At 36.4% G+C, this 19,384-nt stretch overlaps 2 protein-coding genes across 19 annotated transcripts in view; one reads left to right on the top strand and one right to left on the bottom strand.

Moving 5' to 3' along the window:
• LOC111178729 (uncharacterized) overlaps nucleotides 1-19,382 on the top strand; it is a 176,143-nt gene extending 156,761 nt beyond the window's left edge. Inside the window, exon 12 of the mRNA XM_089919870.1 lies at nucleotides 1-19,382. This exon is cut by the window's left edge and continues 14,215 nt beyond it. The gene's annotated coding sequence lies outside the window, so the exon portion shown is untranslated.
• Nucleotides 1-19,384, bottom strand: part of FKBP5 (FKBP prolyl isomerase 5) — a 94,294-nt gene that overhangs the window by 34,059 nt on the left and 40,851 nt on the right. For 14 of the 18 annotated variants that reach the window (XM_089918020.1, XM_022581718.2, XM_089918008.1 and 11 more), the window contains 4 exons: nucleotides 19,256-19,384; nucleotides 16,001-16,145; nucleotides 2,177-2,319; nucleotides 1,110-1,224 (listed from right to left, as the gene is read on the bottom strand). In XM_089918020.1, the coding sequence (XP_089774146.1) occupies nucleotides 1,110-1,224; nucleotides 2,177-2,319; nucleotides 16,001-16,145; nucleotides 19,256-19,360 (508 nt within the window). In that variant the 5' untranslated portion in view covers nucleotides 19,361-19,384. The remainder of the gene's footprint in view (nucleotides 1-1,109; nucleotides 1,225-2,176; nucleotides 2,320-16,000; nucleotides 16,146-19,255) is intronic. The other 4 variants (XM_089918015.1, XM_089918013.1, XM_022581722.2 and 1 more) reach the window with 1 other exon arrangement.

Genomic DNA, 19,384 nt, shown 5'->3' with positions numbered 1-19,384 from the left:
ACACGGGTCCCCTCCAGCTGTGACAAGCGGGGGCCACTCCTCGCCGTGGCACACGGGCCCAGTTGCTCTCCCGGACCAGGGGTTGAACCCGCGTCCCCTGCATTGGCAGGTGGACCCCAACCACTGTGCCACCAGGGCAGCCCTCCCTTGATTTTTTTAAATGGAAGTATTTGTTTTCTCACTACTGTCTTTTTTGAAGTACTTCAACTCAGTAAATGCCATCTTGCAAACATTTATCCATGCAGAAAGCATTTACTGAACAACAAATGTGTGTAAGGCTCTGTAGGTGATGTTGGAAACAAAAAGATGAAGAAAGATTCTGGTCCTCCAGCACTCACTGTATACTAGGGAAATGGGCAGATGCTGATTAGAATATAAAGTAACAAGTAGTGTACACACAATGTGTGTACACCTCCCTCTGGGAGGGTGGACGGGTGCTCAGTTAACCCAGTCCTCAGTCAGCCCTGTCCTTATATTCAACTTATTAGCAAATGAAGAAAATGGAATAGCTTCAGGTCACTCAATAAATGACAAAGCAGAGCTTGAACCCAGGTCTCCTGACACAGAACAGAATAAACTATTCTCCTGTTTTGATCTAACTAAAACGATGAACTGTTTTTTATCTTAATGACAGCCAGTGAAATGGGTTTGATGCCCTGACAGGCATTACAATCTACTACTCTATTTGGTAACTCTGTAACCTTGGGTAATTTACATAACTTCTCTGAACTCACTTTTCTCACCTAGGGATAATTAATCATAGCTCAAAAGGTTATTGTGAGAAATAAATAAATAATATATAAGGCAACTAATATAACTGTTGGCACACCAAGGAGTCCACAGACTAAGAATTCATTGATGGATGGGCTTACCTTTTACTCATTGTTTTGAGTTTGAAGAGGCTGGTACAGCTCTTGGCACACACAGGTTGAATGAATATTTACTAAATGAAGTCACTTTTAAATAAATGCTGAATTTAAAACTATTAAGAGATATATATTCAATATATTTATTTTCATAAACAAATGTTTTAAAACAAAATCTCCATTTCATCCACATAATTGGAACCCAACTTTTAAGGACCAGTTCCCTCTTGCAGCAGTACTTACTTTCTACTGTCGCTCCTTCATTTGGGTTTGAATACCCTTCTCCTTTCCGTTTGATTCTTCGGATAATACCTCCATCTTCAAATAAATCCTCTCCTTTGAAATCAAGAAGCTCAATCTAGAAAGGAAAAAGGGATCTGACTGAGAACGGACCAAAAAAGCCAATTTAACATACTTAAAGGCAAGGGCAACCACTCTCCTTTCATTTTACAAAATAAAACTCTGTTTTATATTTACCTGTGCTTCTTAATTATTGGAAAAGTAGCAAAAAAAGAACACTGCACTTTTCAATACCTGGAAAGAAACTTCATGTAATGATAATGTCTAGGACTACATCCTGTGGGGCTGCAGTGCAAAGACAGACAGGAAATACTAGGAAAACTGCCTTGTGGGCAAAAAGCCAGAGTGACACAGTGCTGGCCCAGACTATTTTGTCTGACTCTAGAGGCCACCACTTTTTCTCCCCAGATTCATGGAATGCCCTTCTTAAAATTAAGACTAAATCTTATGAATCAGGCCTACAACCAACTAAAGGTGTATTTTACCTAGTTACAATGTTTTAGGCATTTCCCCTCTTTAATTTTTTAATTAGGTATGGCCAAATATGTATAATTAAACACAATGAATACCATTTTATCACCATCTACTGCTTCTAATGAGGAAGTGAGATCTGTGACATTTATAAACCTCTGTAATATGAAGATAGCTTTACAACTTGCTTTATAGCTTTAGGTATATTTCAACATGTATCTCCCACATTTCCATCCTGTCTTCTGATCAGGTTTGAGTATGTCATAACTCACACCACTGACCAGAACCTTTATTTCTAAGCCTGTTGTCTTTTGTTTATTTGGATATGACTGTTTTCTGCCAGAGACACGTTTCTAAGAAAGCACTGGCACACATCCCTTGGGTTTGTGGGAAACAATTCAAGAAGCCAAGCTCCAAAATAAATAAGTTGGATCTGATTCTCAATAGCAAGCTCAGCTCCTTGTTCCACTGCCTGTTGCTTTGGAGCCAGCACTATAGTAGAGCAGATGCTAACAAGGCAACATCACACACATACTTGCCTCAAAAAAGAGAGTTGCATTCGAGGGAATTTTGGGGAGACTGCCAGCCGAGCCATATGCATATTCTGGTTTGCACAGTAAATGACAGATCTCTCCTTTCTTCATGGTAGCCACCCCAATGTCCCATGCCTTGATAACTTGGCCTAGGAGAAAGGAAAAAGTGGTTGAAAGCTATAAGCCATATTTTAAAAGACTTAACTGTCACGAAACAAAAGTTCAAACAAATTTCCAATTCCTTACATACTATTCAGCTAGGAAGTAGGGGCTAAAAAAACCCTCAGTAAGACCTATACACTAAGAAATGAATTGTGATTTTTTTTTTGAGGGCTATCAGAGAAGATTCTCTGCTGAGAAGGATGAAAGTAGTATCAGTTTCTAAACCACTCCAAGACTAAGTCTTTGAAATGTGGCTGGGCTGCAGTTGTTGCTTAATTTATAATTTCAACCATAAGAATAAGTGCGTGTTTTCTAGGCAGAAATGGAACAAAAATAGTATAGAAAATGGAGTTTGTCCTAAGAAAGCTTATAATTTAGTTGGGCAGACAAAAACAACAAACAAGAAACCGGAAAAGTATAAATTGTATAAAAAGGCCCAAGAAACAGATTTCTTCTCAAAATTTAGAGTAAGAAAAAAAGTGGGTTTTGTTTTTCTAAAAAAAAGAATGATATGTGTCCTTTTTTGCCAAATCACAAGAAGTGCAGAACTCAGAATTTTTTTTTTTTCCTACTTCCAGGGAACAAAGCTTACTGCTCGGCTGTAGAACTATATTAACCCATATAATTGTAATTGTGTCTTACAATAAGCAGTCCCAAATCCTTTGGGAAACAATAGAAAATGTACAAAATTTCAAGGGATAATATATACATTTGAGGTGCTATGTCAAAGACTTTAGTATTCAAAGTGAGATCAGGTAATAAGCAATGAACTCCAGAGAAGGTGAATTTTGAAGAGAGCTATTATCTTGAACTGAGAACTGATGTTAGGATTAGAGTAAGGATGATTAGAATAAGGGGAACCCTATACTAAGGTATGTAAGTAGATATGGACAAAGCATTTGTGACTTATGACTTCAGCTTAGTCTTAGGCGTTACAACTTTTCAAAATATCAGATACACTTATTTTAGTTAAAAGTGTATATAAGGTATACATGCCAATTATTAAAACACACATGAGAGAAAGATATAAGTGAAAGGTAAAAGGTCATCCATTCCCTCCTTAAAAGAAGCCACTGTTATGTTTTTTTTGTACCCATCCACTGTGTGCTGTCGCTTTTAAAAAAATTTAAAACACAAATGACAGCATACTATACATTCAGTTCTGAACTGTTTTCTCATTACATAGATATATATTTTAATTATACAGAAATATGTTATAAATATATAATGTTTAAAATTTATTCATTTATGTGTATATACATATCTTTATCCATCAGCAGATAGGATATGCGTTTTAGGGGTTAGACGTGCAGCCTGCTTTAACTTCAGACTGACTAAATTAGAATACCAGGTCGGCCCCATATCAGTTGTGTGACCTTGTGCAAGTTTCCTCATCTGCAAAATGTAGATAATAATGGTACCTGCCATATAGTTGTTACAAGGATTATTAGATAAAATATGTCAAGTGCCTGGCATATAATATGTATTTAACAAAGGACAGTTATCATCATCGTAAATACATACTGATCTACTTCATTCTCGGTGGCTTCATAATATTCCAGTCACTCTACTATTGAGATACATTGCCAACAGTACTCTAATAAGACTTTTTGTCCCTTATTATGTTTGCCTATTTTGTGCAAGTATATTTAGAAGGTAAATTCCTGGAAGTGCAAAGGTGATGTGCACTTTCCATTTGATAGATATTGCCCAACTGCCCTTCCAAAAGGGCTACATCAATTTATATGCCCACACACGGTTCCAATATGAAAACGGTCTAGAATCATCAGAAGAAATGTAAAGTCTGCTGTTGACAGGCTGCTCTACTGTCACTGATGCTCTTCAAAGACTGCAATGGCTTTAGCGTGGGCCATTTAGAACAATTTTTTTTTTACTCTCAACTCCGATATTTTAAGACAAATACCTTACACCCTCTTTCAGGAAATCTTTATACTATGGCGTTACTACTGTACATTTTGTTCAAGGCATTCAGCCAATTACTGAGGAGCAAAGGTCTGTCTAGGTACTAAAAATACAAAGGTGGCTGTTCTCTTCTTCCTTCCAAGAAACATGCAATGTAGTATGGCTAGTGGAGCAGAAAGATACCTGCCCTGATTTTTTTAAGCATGGTGAACACTAACATAAGAGTACAAACAGGGGCTTTTGCCTTGGGGTGGGGTTGGAACAGTCAGCAAAAGCTTACTTCACAGATGATGCCTATGCTAGGCCCTAGAAGTTGGAAACGTCAGCCTGGCTATTAAATCCACAGAAGCCTCAAGCTGAATAAATCATGCCTATGCCTTTGGCTCTTCTTCTCATTCAGGAACATTAAAGCTTCTTTTAAACACTGAACTTTAGACACTGAAGGAAACACGCTGAGCAAAGAGCCAGACTGATATGAACACAGGTATATTTCTAAAATTGCCAATCTTGGGCCTCTTTTCTTAAAAAGCACTTCTCCCTGATTTAAAAAATAATACATACTCATTATAGAACACTTGGAAAGTATATAAAAGCACAGAGAATAAAAAACCTCTGAAATTTCAGCATCTGGGGTAAACTGTCAATTTCTTGGCTCGTTTTCTTCCAATTGTGTATGTATACTTTGTTTACATATTAAATTTTTTATATATACATTCTTAAAATTCTGATCATAGTTTATTTAGTTTTGTAGCCTACTCTGCATTTCACATTATATGAGCATTTTTCTTGTTAAAAGACAATACCTGAAAACATGACTTTTAATAACTATATGCTATTTACTATTTCATCTTTTAAATATGCCATAATTTCATTACTCCCACTAATAAATATTTAAATTGCTTTTTTTTTTTACTCTTATTAAGTTGCAATGAACAGCTCTGCACCTAAATCTTCACATGATTTTTTTTTTTGCATAATGAAAGCCTCTTACCTGACACATTAGGACTATGGTTGTAGGTTAATTTAAAATGTTGCTTTAAGTGAGGAATCATAAAAATGAACATATACAAACTTTTTTTAAACTTAAAACCTATCAAAGTATATTAATTCACTAATCCTGTGATAGAAGTCCAACGCCTTGTCTGCGTGTGACAAGTGATAAGAGTTCTATATCATCTTTACTATATAAATCACACTTATGGCATATCATTTGCAACTTACAACATGGATTTCTTTAAAGTGAAGTAAGAAGTAGAAGACACTTGTAAAAAGCAATCAGTATGTGGAATCCTGGTAAAAATGTGTTCTGAATGGCCTACTTATTTCACCTAGCGTTTACCCACCCCTAATGCAACTGCCATTTTAAAAAAGATATTTATTTATTTATTTATTTGACTGTCCTGGGTCTTAGTTGTGGCACGCAGGATCTTTTAGTTGCGGCATGTGAACTCTTAGTTGCAGCATGTGAGATCTAGTTCCCTGACCAGGGATCAAACCCAGGCCACCTGCATCGGGAGCTTGGAGTCTTAGCCACTGGACCGCCAGGGAAGTCCCTCAATAGCTATTTAAAAAAGGCTTTTAGCAATTCACTTTAATAAGTCTTTCCAAAGATGTTCAACTTAGTTTTCAAGGAAATAAGTCCCATTTCTTATTACACTAATTTCAGAGTTTTATATACTATCTAATGAACTTATATAATTACAAAAAGGACAATGGATATAAACAAGTTTAGACTGATTCTTAATAAGAGTCTGAGGAAGAAAAAAGCACACCCTAATGTCTGGAAACTGCCCGACACTTACAGCTAGGCCTTGGTGATTCTGAAGCTGGACTGGGGCACACAGCCAAGCCATGTTATTCTCCTGTTGGACATAACAATCTCACAAAATATCAACATCAGACAAGGTCACTCTGAGACCATGAAAAAGTGAGACAAAACAAGAACACTTCAAAATTTTGTCTGAGCATGGACAAAAAACAAGGTCCCTGTGCAACCTACAAAATACCAAACATCCCCCTCTCCTGGTGACATGAGTGACTTCTGCTTCTCTACAGGTGTAGCTTTAGTCTCACTCCAGTCAGCCCTCCTCCTAGATAAGATTTACTAAGATACCCAAAGAATCACCTGCATCCCAACAATATCCAATCCAGAGCAAATCCCTTCTTCCTTAAACTCTTCCCCAAATCACCTAATACAAGTCCAAATCCTATAAAAGACCTTCTGAACACTCTGAGACACCTCCAGTTTCCCATGGTGTGCAGTCTACCTCCCTACGAGTAATAAACCCAACTTGTTCACTATAGTTGTGTTCCTAGTGGTCTGTGGGTGGAGGGCATTGACAAGGCTCACTCAACTGGCTGAAGCATAGTGCAGGGCCACAGTGAAGAATATGAAACTAGCGGTGTCACTCAGTGTATTTACAAGTAGAATGGAGAGCAGCAGTTAGTCTGGAGTTGGTTAAGCAAGCTTCTACCATATTTCCTTAGATTCAATTCCTAGAAGGAGAATTACTGGGTCAAAGCATAAACATTTTTAAGATTCTTGATCTTTGGGATCTTTTGATCTTTAGGGTCTTAACTGTAGGTATAATACACCAAGAATATATAAATGCAATTTATTCTTCCACTTGTTCTGGACTTCAGTTTTACTGGCTCAAACACAATTTATCAATTTCAGTAGTCCTATTCCATTAGTAACAAAATCTGAAATAAGAATATATATTTACACAAATATATAATGTATCTATCTTTAAGTGTAAATGCTTTTTATATATACCTAACTATAGGGAAGTGAAATGTTAAAAATGTACAAAGCCCAGTATAAAAGCAATGCACTGTATTTTTCTTCTCTCTGAAGAATATTATATAATTTTTTCTGATTAAGAAAATCAAAATCAAATTTTATAGGCTCATTGTAGGTTCATCAACTGTAACAAGTGCACCATCCTGGAGGGGGTGCTGATAAGAGGGGGAGGCTATGCACATGGCGGGGCAGGGGGTACACGGGAAATCTCTGTACCTTCCGCTCAATTTTTGCTGTGAACCTAAAACTGCTCTAAAAAAATAAAGTCTATTAAAATATCATGCAACACGTTTTAAAATATAACATTTTAAATTAATCACTGAATACTTTCACTTATAATAGACTATAGTGACCATTTTAGAACATTCTTTATTGATTAAAAATTTTTTAAATTGTGGTAAAATACATAAAAATGACCATTTCAACTGTTAAGTGCACAGTTGAGTATGTTCACACTGTTGTGCCACCAATGTCCAGAACTTTTCATCTTGCAACACTAAAAGTCTACTTATTAAGCTACTCCTCTTTTCCTCCTATCCCAAGCTCCGGCAAGAATTTTATTCTACTTTGTTTTTATGAATTTGATTACTCTAGATTTCTCTAGATGTAAGCGGAATCATGCAGTATTTGTCTATTTGTGACTGGTTTATTTCACTTAGTGTAATGTCCTCGAGGTTCATCAGTTTTGTCCCATGTGAATAATACTCCTTTATAGAAATATACCATTGTATGTACATAAGACATTTTGTTTATCCATTTGTCTATAGACAAACATTTGGGTGGCTTCCACCTTTCAGCTATAATGAATAATGCTACAAATATGGGTGTACACATATCTCATTAGGACCCTGGTATATATGGAGAAGTGGAATTGCTGGATCATGGGTTAACTCTATTTTTAATTGTTTGAGGAACTACCATTCTATTTTCCATAGTGGCTACACTATTTTACATTCCCACCAACAGTGCACGGGGGTTTCAATTTCTCCACAACTTGCTAACACTTGCAAATTTCTTTTTCTTTTTTTTAAAATAGTACCTGATGGTGTGAGGCGATATTGTTAAAAATTTTTTTTTTTTTTTTTTTTTTTGGCTGTGCCACACGGCATGCAGGATCTTAGTTCCCTGACCAGGGATCAAACCCATGGCCCCTGCACTGGGAGTGCAGAGTCTTAACCACTGGACCACCAGGGAAGTCCCTCTCACTGTGGTTTTGATTTGTATTTCCCTAATGATTTAGTGATGTAGAGCATCGTTTCATATGCTTGTAGTCCTTTTGTATATCTTCTTTAGGGAAATGTCTATTTAAATCCATTGTCCATTTTATAATCAGGTTATTTGAGCTTTCTGGTTGTTGGATTATAGGAGTTCTTTATATATTCTGGATATTAACCCCTTGTCACATACATGATTTGCAAATATTTCCTCCCATTCTTTAGGCTGCCTTTTCACTCCATTATTGTATTCTTTGATGCACAGTTTTAAATTTTGATGTAGTCCAATTTATGTAGTTTTTACTTTTGCTGCCTTGCTGTTGGTGTCATATCCGAGAAATCATTGCCAAATCTAATGTCAAGAAACTTTGCCTCCAAGTTTTCTTCTAAGAAAATACAGTTTTAAGTCTTATATATGTTTGATCCATTTCGAGTTAATTTTTGTATGTGATGTAAAGTAAGGGTCTAACTTCATTCTTTTGCATGTGAATATCTAGTTTTCCCAGCATCGTTTGTTGAAAAGACTGTCCTTTCCTCAATAAACAGTCTTGGCATCCTTGATAAAATTATTGACTATCTAACCTTTAAATGCATGTTTGCATTTGAAACCGCTGATAATATTGACATTGTCTTTCTTTTTATGCTAGACAAAGCAAAGTTTTTCCTGTGTATTTTTTTCCTCTTATAAATTTTTAGTCTTATTTTTAAATATCTTATAAAAGGGCTCTGATAATCATCCCTATTCCCTACCAAAAGTATCTGATTATGAATTCAACAAACTCGTTTATATGTTAAGATTCTTTTAAAGTGTTCATATGTCTTATGTTACATTCTATTTTTGCCATTTCTCTATTTAATTACTAAGAAAACTGACCACCAGATGATCTCTCCCCACCCTCATGGCTTATCATTTCAAAAACAGGGGGTGAAAATAATCTGTGCTGGGACAACCTTAATGATCAACTCTGCCAGGCTAAACTACTAGATACCTGAAGGCAGGAGTCATGTCTTGATTATTTTTTATTTCCCAAAGAACTTAAAACCACAATACTATACTCAATAAAGGAACACGGTCCATGCTGCAGTATCTAATTTTAATGGAGTTAGAAATGTGTTAGCTTCTCCCAGTCTGCTCTCACTCCTGCCTAAATTAGCTTCTCCTTAATATCCACTCGGCAATGAAACTGGAAGCATTCTTACTCTATCAGAAAGTACCAGGTAAAGCCAAAGAAAGTACTTTCTGAAAGTTTGCTGTCTTTCTGGCTCACATTTTTGGGGAGGGTTAGGAAAATTAAATATTTTGGCCTAAAAGCCTTCTTTCCGAATCCTGAGTGCTCCTAAACTGCAGGTTAAAAAAAAAAAGTTAACAGATGTTAAGAATATATTTATGGTGGAGCAAGAGTATCAATAGAAATTTAAAGGGAACACATGGTTAAACCACAACCCACAAGCAGCTGGCTGGCTGCATGGTTACCCATTACTAGTAAGTGTATTTTACTACTTGTAAAACGTTGTCAAGGCCTAAAATATGTGAAAAAAAATACACTTCAAATAAAAATTAAACTTTAAAAATAGGAATTAGGCCCACAATACCAAGCATGTAATAGCAATAATTTTGCTTTTGATAAACCTCATTAACTACATCATTCCTGTAAGAAAAATGTCTGGTGTACAGCAGGCACTCAGTAAATTCTGCTGGATCAGCACCTACTTTGTTTCTATACCTAGTGTTTAGGCTAGTTTTAAACCTTAAGATCTAACATAACTTGAAAGACACTGCCTGGCTTTGAATCCTGGCTCTGCCACTTTACCGTATTAACTTTGGGCTAATTACTTAATCTCCCTCTGTACCTTAGTTTCCTCATAGGTAAACAAAAAAACCAAAGCAAACCAAAACTAAAATGGTTATAGTAGGTACCTAAAACATTTTTAAAAAATTGGTAAAGTGGACTTCATCAAAATTAAAAACTTTTGTTCTTTGAAAGATCAATTAAGAAAATGAAAAGGCAAGCTAGAGACTGGGAGAACATACTTGCAAAATACACATCTGATTAAGTGCTTGTCTTGTTGAGTACAACTCAAAAAGATTGTTTTTTTTTTTAATGGGCAAAAGATTTGAACAGATACTTCACAAAAGAAAATATACAAATGTCCACTAAGCACAAGAAAAGATACCCTCAATGTGACCAGTTACCAAGGAAATGCAACTGAAAACCAAAATGAGATACCATTTCACGCCCATTAAAATGGCTAAAGTTAAAAAGACTGATAGTACTAATGGTTGACAAGCATGTGTAAAACAAACTCTCAAACACTGCTGGTGAGAATGCAAAATGGCACAGCCACTTTGAAAAAACAGTATGGTATTAACTTATAAAGTTAAACGTATGTTTTACCATATGATCAACAAGTCCACTCCCAGGTATTTACCCCAAAATAAATTTACCCAACATAGCCACACAAAGACAGGTATATGAATGCTCATTACATTATTCACAATAGCCCCCAAATGGAAACAACCCCAATGTCCAATTTTTTGAATGGATGAACAAACTGTGGTGTTTCCATACTTGTAAAATGCTACTTGGCAATTCAACATGCATCAGTCTCAAAATCGTTATGCTAAGTGAAAGAAGTCAAATGCCAAAGATGACATATGGTTCCATTTATATGAACTTTTGGAAAAGGCAAAGCTATAGTAACAGAAGTCAGATTAGTGATTCCATGGCCCCGGGTCCATAAGAAAAGTTTTTAGGGTGAGGAAGCTGTTCTATATTTTGACCGTGGTGGTGGTTACACAACTATTACCCGAATTCATCAAGCTATATACCCTTTAAAAGGGTTAAGTTTTATTACATGTAAATAGTACCTCAATAAAAAACTCAGTCTTATACACAGATGTTAATATGACTGTCACCTAAACTATACTAAATAAATTGTACAAAAAAATCTATAAAGTAATAATAGGATTGGTGTGAGGATTAAATGAGATAATGCATTAAGCCCTTTGCCTGGCACTGTAAGTACTTAAAAGTATTAGCCATTAGTCTTTCAACATATACTTTCTCCCTTTTACTCCAATATGCTAATGACTGCTAAATTAAAAGATGTTTTTACCAATAATCATGGGTCATCATGCATCTAATAAGGTTAGATTAACGTTAAAGGCAGATCACCGATATTTACTTCATTATGGTTTAATCTCAATAGTAAGAGAGAAGTATACGTATGTGAAAAATCCAAAATGACTGGTTTGTTTCTCTTCTCAAATCTGGAGGAAGAATATAAGAGAGCGTATTTTTATCTTCATAATTCCCAACCATGTTAGCCATATACGAAGAGCACGAAAAACCACTTCACTGAAGTAGCCTTTTATCAGAAATCACCAGACCTTTATAGGGGTAGATGGGGAAGGGGTGAAGCTTTAGTGTCCTTGGATTTACTTATAAGAACAGAGGTAGATACAATTCTTTCAGCCCCCAAACCCATCCCTTCACAATTTTAGTGATAACATATTTGCTGCAGGCAGGGAAAGGGAAAGAACAGAACCCCTGTTGTGGAAGTATACTTGAAAATCCTGAGTCATTCTTATTTCAACTTCTTTTAAGATGGGTTATGGACACAGTTCTAGGAATTCAGAACTAACAAAGATTTCGTTAAGAAAATCCAGTGAGGGAAACCATCATCATTCTAATATCTGTAACATATTCTGTAGTGGTGATAACCAATTGTCTTAGATTGATCCAGTTGTTGTTTTTCCAGACTTCCTGGGGCTAAAAAAGATGGTTAAGCATTCAAAAGGTCTGTATGCAGGCATAGTAAATAGGTGTGAGGACCCAAACTGCTGTAACACAGCTCTTGCCACTCTATTGTAAAGCCAGCCAATAATCCCAGTACTGTAACAACAACAGTAACAAAAGATTTGAGTGCTTACTATGTATTAGGTTGAGTGCTAAGCAACAGTGTATACTATCTTATTTAATCCTCAACATATAATTGTATATACTATTATTATCATCACTTTACATATGAGGGAAGTGAATCACAAAGTTTCAAAGATGGTACGAAAAGAACAACAGACACACATACAAACAATGTGTAGGTATACCTCAAATTTACACTTATGGTATGTGTATTTTTAATGCAATTTTTATAGATAAGTTCTTATGATTCTATTTTATTTTATTATTATTTTTTTTTTTGCAGTACGCAGGCCTCTCACTGCTGTGGCCTCTCCCGTTGCGGAGCACAGGCTCCGGACGCGCAGGCCCAGCGGCCATGGCTCACGGGCCCAGCCGCTCTGCGGCATGTGGGATCCTCCTGGACCGGGGCACGAACCCATGTCCCCTGCATTGGCAGGCAGACTCTCAACCACTGCGCCACCAGGGAAGCCCTATGATTCTATTTTAAATACTGAAGTCACAATAGAACCCCAAAATCAGTGTGACTTTCCACTGAAATATTTCTATTTATTCCCTTGGGAGAGGTCCAATATAAGGGATCAAGAGAGTTCAATGTACAATATTTGTGCTACAGTTATTTATATTATTTTTCTTCATTACGTTATGAAGTAGCTACTGCCATAACATATAGGTATAAAACTATAAACTGCCTAACCAATGTTTGTTTTATAGGCAACTGAACACATTATGTTATAGAAGTTTTACCAGAGGGATACTGCTCTAGTCTCATATTTCTAATTATCATCTTAAGGGGGCCTCTAAAGGTTCTGTAATTGTGTTGGGTTTAGTCCTTTACAGTTTTTGTTCCTGTACTCTTTGCAGAATATACAAGAATGGAATCTTAGACTCAGGATTAATCTCAAAGCTCTTCTACAGATGCTTCCTTTTTGTAAGAGCAGGGAAGGTTAGGTGGCTTACTCATGTTAACATACCACAGGAAAGAACAAAGACAGGAACCCTGGCTTCCCAACACCCAGCTGGATGCTCTCCCCATGAGACAACACTATCTCTAGATAGGTGTGCCATAGGTACCAAGTCAACTGGAAGTTGCCTCTTTTCTCTCTGCTCAAAATTCTAGGAAAGATGAAAGACACATTCACCATTGCATGTTTTACGGAGAAAATCTGGGTAGAGAAGCAATTCTTAAGTCTACTTGCAAAGATAACTGCTGAGAGGAGACCTATTATCTTAAACCTACCAACTTCTTCAAGACAGAAATTCAAAGGCAGGGGGCAGTGGGAACAAAGAGGTCTGATGAGGCCATTTACTCTGAGGTCATCTAAATTAAATTATGATGCCACAGCCATGCTGGTGGCCCTGGAAATTCACATCCTTACATCAACAAAAATGAAAAGAAGTTGAAGTTAACCGTCATCCTTATCAGCTATGGTAAGAAAAAAAAATCTGTATTTGATTTTGATTGCTATCTTATTGAACACAAGATTAATCTCACATGAGCCATTAACTCCCTGAGGACCCAAAGGAGAAGGGAGCAGTGGCACAGCCAGCACTAGAGTTTGGAGGGAGTACAGCTGTACAGGAAGCAGAAGTCACCATGACATACAAATGCCTGTGGGTACCAGGGAAGGCAGAGAGGCAGAAAGAGTTTAACTCCTTAGCTACTTGCTGTTTCCTTTCCCACATCCTTGCTTAGCGAGCAACTCAACTAAGGTGTAGAGTCAGAAAAAGAAAGGAATTATTCAACACTGAGCCATGGTGGTGAATGAGGGGGATCGCCCCTTTTCTCCTACACTTGATCTGGGAACAAACTAGAAGTCTGCTATATCTGTGGCAGATAAGAATAAAAAGACTCTGTAATTCAGCCACTAACTTCCAACAAGCCACATGGTAGCTATTCAATTTGATGTATGGGCTATTATTCTTCTTCCAAGATTAAAAAAAATAAGAATACTAAATTAACTGAAGACATTTAAAGGCATTTGTAAAGAAATTAGTAAAAAATCACATTTAAGATTTTAAAACAGTGGTTCTCAACTTTTTTTCCTCAGGACCCCTTTATACCTTAAAAATTGAAGACCCTAAGTCCTTTTGTTTGTATGCTGTATCTACTGATATTTACCATATTTAAAATTTTTTTAATAGTTATTTACCAGTTCATTTAAAATAACAATAACCTCATATGTTAACATAAATTATTTTTATGGAAAATAACTATATTTCCCAAAAGAAAAAAATTAGTGAGAAGAGTGACATTGTTTTATCACTTTACAAATGTAAAATGTGTCTGACTTAATAAAAGACAACCAGATTCTCATACCTACTTTTGGATTCATCTGTTGCAATTTTTGGCTGAAGTATATGGAAAAAATCCAAACCCGCACATATAGATAATTAGAAAAGATAGGAGTTTTTTAATAGCCTTTTCAGATAATGATGAATATATAATCTGATACTACATCAAAACTGGACAAGTGGTAGTTTCATAAAGATTAGTTGCAGTGTGGAATCTAAAACCGTTATCAATGAACTTTTCATATTATGTTACGTTAAAATCCATTGGTCTAGCTTACACATCAAATGGACCTTTTACTTATGCATAATTTTATAACGTCTTGCACTGGTCATTGGGAAAATATTGTTCACTGAGTCACACAATCTTCCAAATGTTAACACATTTCATTTCATGATATTTTAAAAATCACATTCATTAATACTCATTGATCTCAACAGAAGTCTTTTAAGTTTTGGGAAGCTGTCGAGCTCTGAGTAGCAGATACAAATTTTCCGAAACTGTAATTTTCACTTGAAAACTCAATGGCAACAAATACTGTCAGTTGTTGTCCTTGAAGTGACAGGCTCACTTCATTCATTTGTGAGAAAATATCTGCCAAATAGGGAAAAATCAAGTCTGAATAATCATAGCTTGCCCTTTCAAATAAAAATGGTGCTTCGGGCTTCCCTGGTGGTGCAGTGGTTGAGAGTCTGCCTGCCGATGCAGAGGACACGGGTTCATGTCCTGGTCCGGGAAGATCCCACATGCCGCGGAGCGGCTAGACCCGTGAGCCATGGCCGCTGAGCCTGCGTGTCCAGAGCCTGTGCTCCGCAACGGGAGAGGCCACAACAGTGAGAGGCCCGCGTACCGCAAAAAAAAAAAAAAAAAAAAAGCTGCAGCTAGTTCAGCTCTCAACTAAAACAAGTACACAAGTGCTTTCCCTTGAGATAGCCACTGTAGTTGGGGATGCAGAAGTGCTTTATGTGTGCTTTCCCATCTGTCACAAAATATCAAAACAATGTGAAACTCAAGGATTAGGATTTAATAAAATTAATATGTTTTACACCTTATCAAGGACATTCTTAAGTGATACTGGCCTTCTTTTATTTTTCTTATTTAAACAGTGAGTGAGGGCATACTAATGGTATAGTTTGGTGCCATTGCCTAGATTTGTGCTAAGGCTCCAGCAAATATTCACCATTGCAGCTTGGTACCATCGGTGCAAATGTCAACACAGTAAAATAAATAAATAAATAAATAAATAAATAAATAACATCTTAGTATTATTATGAAAATAATTTTGAGACTATGGACCCCCTAAAAGTATCTCAGGGACCCCACAGGGATCCACGGACCATACTTTGAGAACTACTGCTCCAAAATATCTTTATTTTTGGCAAGGATAGGATCCATGAGAACTACTGCTCCAAAATATCTTTACTTTTGGCAAGGATAGGATCCACTAGCTCCCATATAATATAAATAGCAATAAATCTAAGCAAAACACAACTCAAAAAAAAAATACTCTCTTACCTTTGCCAAGACTAAAGACAAATGGTTCGTTTCGATCATGACTGGAATCAAACTTCTTTCCATTTGACAATTTTCCTTTGTAATGGACATAAACTTTGTCTCCAATCATCGGGGTTTCCTCACTATTCCCCACTCTTTTGACAATCTAGAAAAGACAAACGTCAAGAAAAATGAGGTTAAACATTTTATTTCTAATCAGAGAATAAAGAGGTCACACAGTCCCCTCCACATCACTCAGGCACATTTGCAAACAACTGTCTGTCCTTTCTAAAGGCTTCCCTCCCAGTTCTCTCAATGATCCTCAGTTACAAAATTATCCTGTCCTACTCTAAATCTTTAATGCTATATTTAATTGTATTGTTAATCACACTATTCTCTCAAAATAATTAATCAATAGATCTTATTTCATTGGTTTAATGCCCCATCTTATGACACTGAAATCTTTCAAAACACAGAGTTAGTCCATGTACAAACTGAATTAGACCAAAAAGATTAGTGGACTTTCAAAAACATTCAAAAAGAAGTCTGAAGCAAAGTTTCAAAGGTGAGATTTTTATTTCTCTCCTTTGCTAAAAACATTATCTTTTGACTAGATTCCACTAGTCTGGTTTAATTTCAAAAAGCCCAATTTCCTGATATAAAGGTTATACTTCCTACTATTTGAAGAATATTCAAAGTGTAAAAAAAACAGTACCACTGCACAGTTTGATATGATACTGAATAACTTGTGTTCTAGTAAAGGAAATGCCAAAAAGCTCCAAGTTGAAAAACATTTAACTATCATAAAATCCAGTATATTTATTTTGTTCTTGGCAGAGCAAGCCACTAATGCAGTTGGTCAGTTCTGGGAAAAGAAAATCAAATCCAGGCATGTGGTGTATAATTTATTCTGTCAATCACTTATGCCAAATTAATCATTTTTATTAGATAACAGAGGATGGTAGCTAATGTCCAATAAACATCATTTTTGGGGAAGGGTCTGAATTTTTATCTGAAGAATTCAATTATTTGCTCCTAAATTCTTTTTTGAGATGCATCCTCCTTGCCCCACCCTCATATCACCACATAAACACTGTGAACTTAGATTCTACAACTTTCTTAGCTCAAAAGTGTAGACATTCTAAAGGAAAAAAAATGATTACTGCAACTTCATCAGAAAAAGTGTTTGGGGGCTCCCCTGGTGGCACAGTGGTTGAGAGTCCGCCTGCTGATGCAGGGGACACGGGTTCGTGCCCCGGTCCGGGAAGATCCCACATGCCGCAGAGCAGCTAGGCCCGTGAGCCCTGGCCACTGAGCCTGCGCGTCCAGAGCCTGTGCTCCGCAACGGGAGAGGCCACAACAATGAGAGGCCCGCGTACCGCAAAAAAAAAAAAAAATCTAAAAGAAATCACACGATATTCTAGAAGTGCTCGTGTTCATGAACTGCATGCAGTATTTAGGAGCCTGAGCCTCCCCTGGAGAGAATCTGCATTTCTAGGACTATAACCAAGTAACTGGGCATATGGGATGAATGGCTACCACGGAGTCAGAGCTGTTCACATCAGCAAGTGATACTCTGGTATCACTTCCGGTTTCCCCAACAAGACGAGTTTAGTGCCTAAATCTGGAGCTGTCTTAAGGATACAATCTAGTCTCAATTCAGTTTAAAAATGTAAGCTCCAAAAAGAAATTTCATCTTCCTGGGTTAGTTTCTCACTTCCCAGATCTGCCTTGGTCTTTTAAAAAATATATACAGTAACAGTTAATAAGAGAGATTATTACAATCATGGCACTGTGCTAAATGCTTTATGTAATCTCAATAATTCTATGAGGTACGCAGTATTATTACTCTAATTTTACAAATGAGGAAACTTCATCACAGATAGGTTACTAAATTGCTCTAGGTCATAGAGTTAAAAGACCTATTTAATCTTAACCAAAAGCCATGGTGAAACATGAGGCTTTAGACAGTGATAAACCACCATAAGATTTAAAGGGTTTATAATCTCTAAATGTTTCTTACAAGCCTAAAAATCTTATTAGATTTACTCCCTAGAACAAAGCAGGGCCTCAGGCAAGTTGGGGGCCATGTCGTCTGTACCAGTGCTCTGAAAAGATGAAAGAGAAGAACTTAAACAGAGGTAGGGAGATGCTGCAGATAGCCCACAGAATTTCCACTGTCTTGAGAGGCATTATGGAGTATGGGATGAGTAATTCACAGAGCTACAAGGTTGAAAAGCCCTCTGAATGAAGATATCATAATATACATCTTATGCTATAGATAGCATAAAGCCCTTATTCTACAGGTTCAAGTCTTCAAATTTTGGCTTGACATACAGCAAGCTAATAGTAAAACATGTATATTCGGAAGAAATTCGGCGCAGAAAAAAGCTTTCACATAAGCAAGATTAGCCAAAACAAACTAAAAAAATTCTCATTTGCTACTGATAACACAAGGAGATATTAAAACTCAGCTTAGTGGTAATATTTAGAATGTTTAAGATAATCTTTTCAGCAAAAAATTAATTATACAAAACTTGAACGCATAACAACAGTGTAGGAGAAAAAAGAACTTAGTATGACTAAAACCATTTAACCTCTCTTTATTATACAAATAACACACACATATCTTCCATACATAAATGGAAGAATCAAAAAGAACTCTGTCTCACAAAACCACTGTGAGATTAAAAAAAATGTAAAAATGATTAATTACAGAATGAAAAAAGTGTTTTTAAGGAGGAAAGCTAATTCAAAAGTGAGATATATTCTCTGATGAAACCTCAAAAAAATACCTTCACTGCACACAGGAATTCTATTTGTATGTAAAAAACCAATCCTTTTGAACTCTGCAAGTTAGCTTTTCTTTTTCTTTTAAAAAAGTCTTTTGAATTGTCATTAGCTAGCTTTAATATACTTAAATATTATATTAAAATAATCACCCATTTATACACTCTGAGAATAGAGAGACACAGCCTTTTGGAGTCAGACGTAACTTGGACCTAAACCCCAGATCTGCATTTACTAAGATATATGATTTGGGGCAAGTTAATTTACCTAGCTGGCCCTCAGTTTTACCATCTATAATCTGGGATTAAAAATAAACCTCCAGTTATGAAGACAAAATGGGAATTTAACTGCAGTGTCTGGTACTTAGTAAGCCTCAATAAACATTATCCATCTCCACCTCCAACCAAAAAAACAAAAAAAGATTTTTATGAACAATCTTTCCAGATAGCAAATTTCCCTAAATGTCATTCATCCTTGTGGCCTCACCTTTAATACTCCTCTATCTTTTTTGGAGGTAATATCCTCTCCCTGTTCAGCAACAGCTGCTGCGGGGCTTTCTCCATTGTTCTTGGCAGCTTCATCAGTAGTCATTGTCTTTTATAAGTAGACAACCTG

The sequence above is a fragment of the Delphinapterus leucas genome, chromosome 10 (genome assembly GCF_059928025.1).
Source record: "Delphinapterus leucas isolate spDelLeu-1000000601 "Yukka" chromosome 10, BTC_Dleu_Yukka2, whole genome shotgun sequence".
In the NCBI taxonomy this organism is placed as follows: domain Eukaryota; kingdom Metazoa; phylum Chordata; class Mammalia; order Artiodactyla; family Monodontidae; genus Delphinapterus; species Delphinapterus leucas.
The sequence above is the reverse complement of the archived record's forward strand: the minus strand, read 5'-3'. Positions and strand labels throughout refer to the sequence as shown.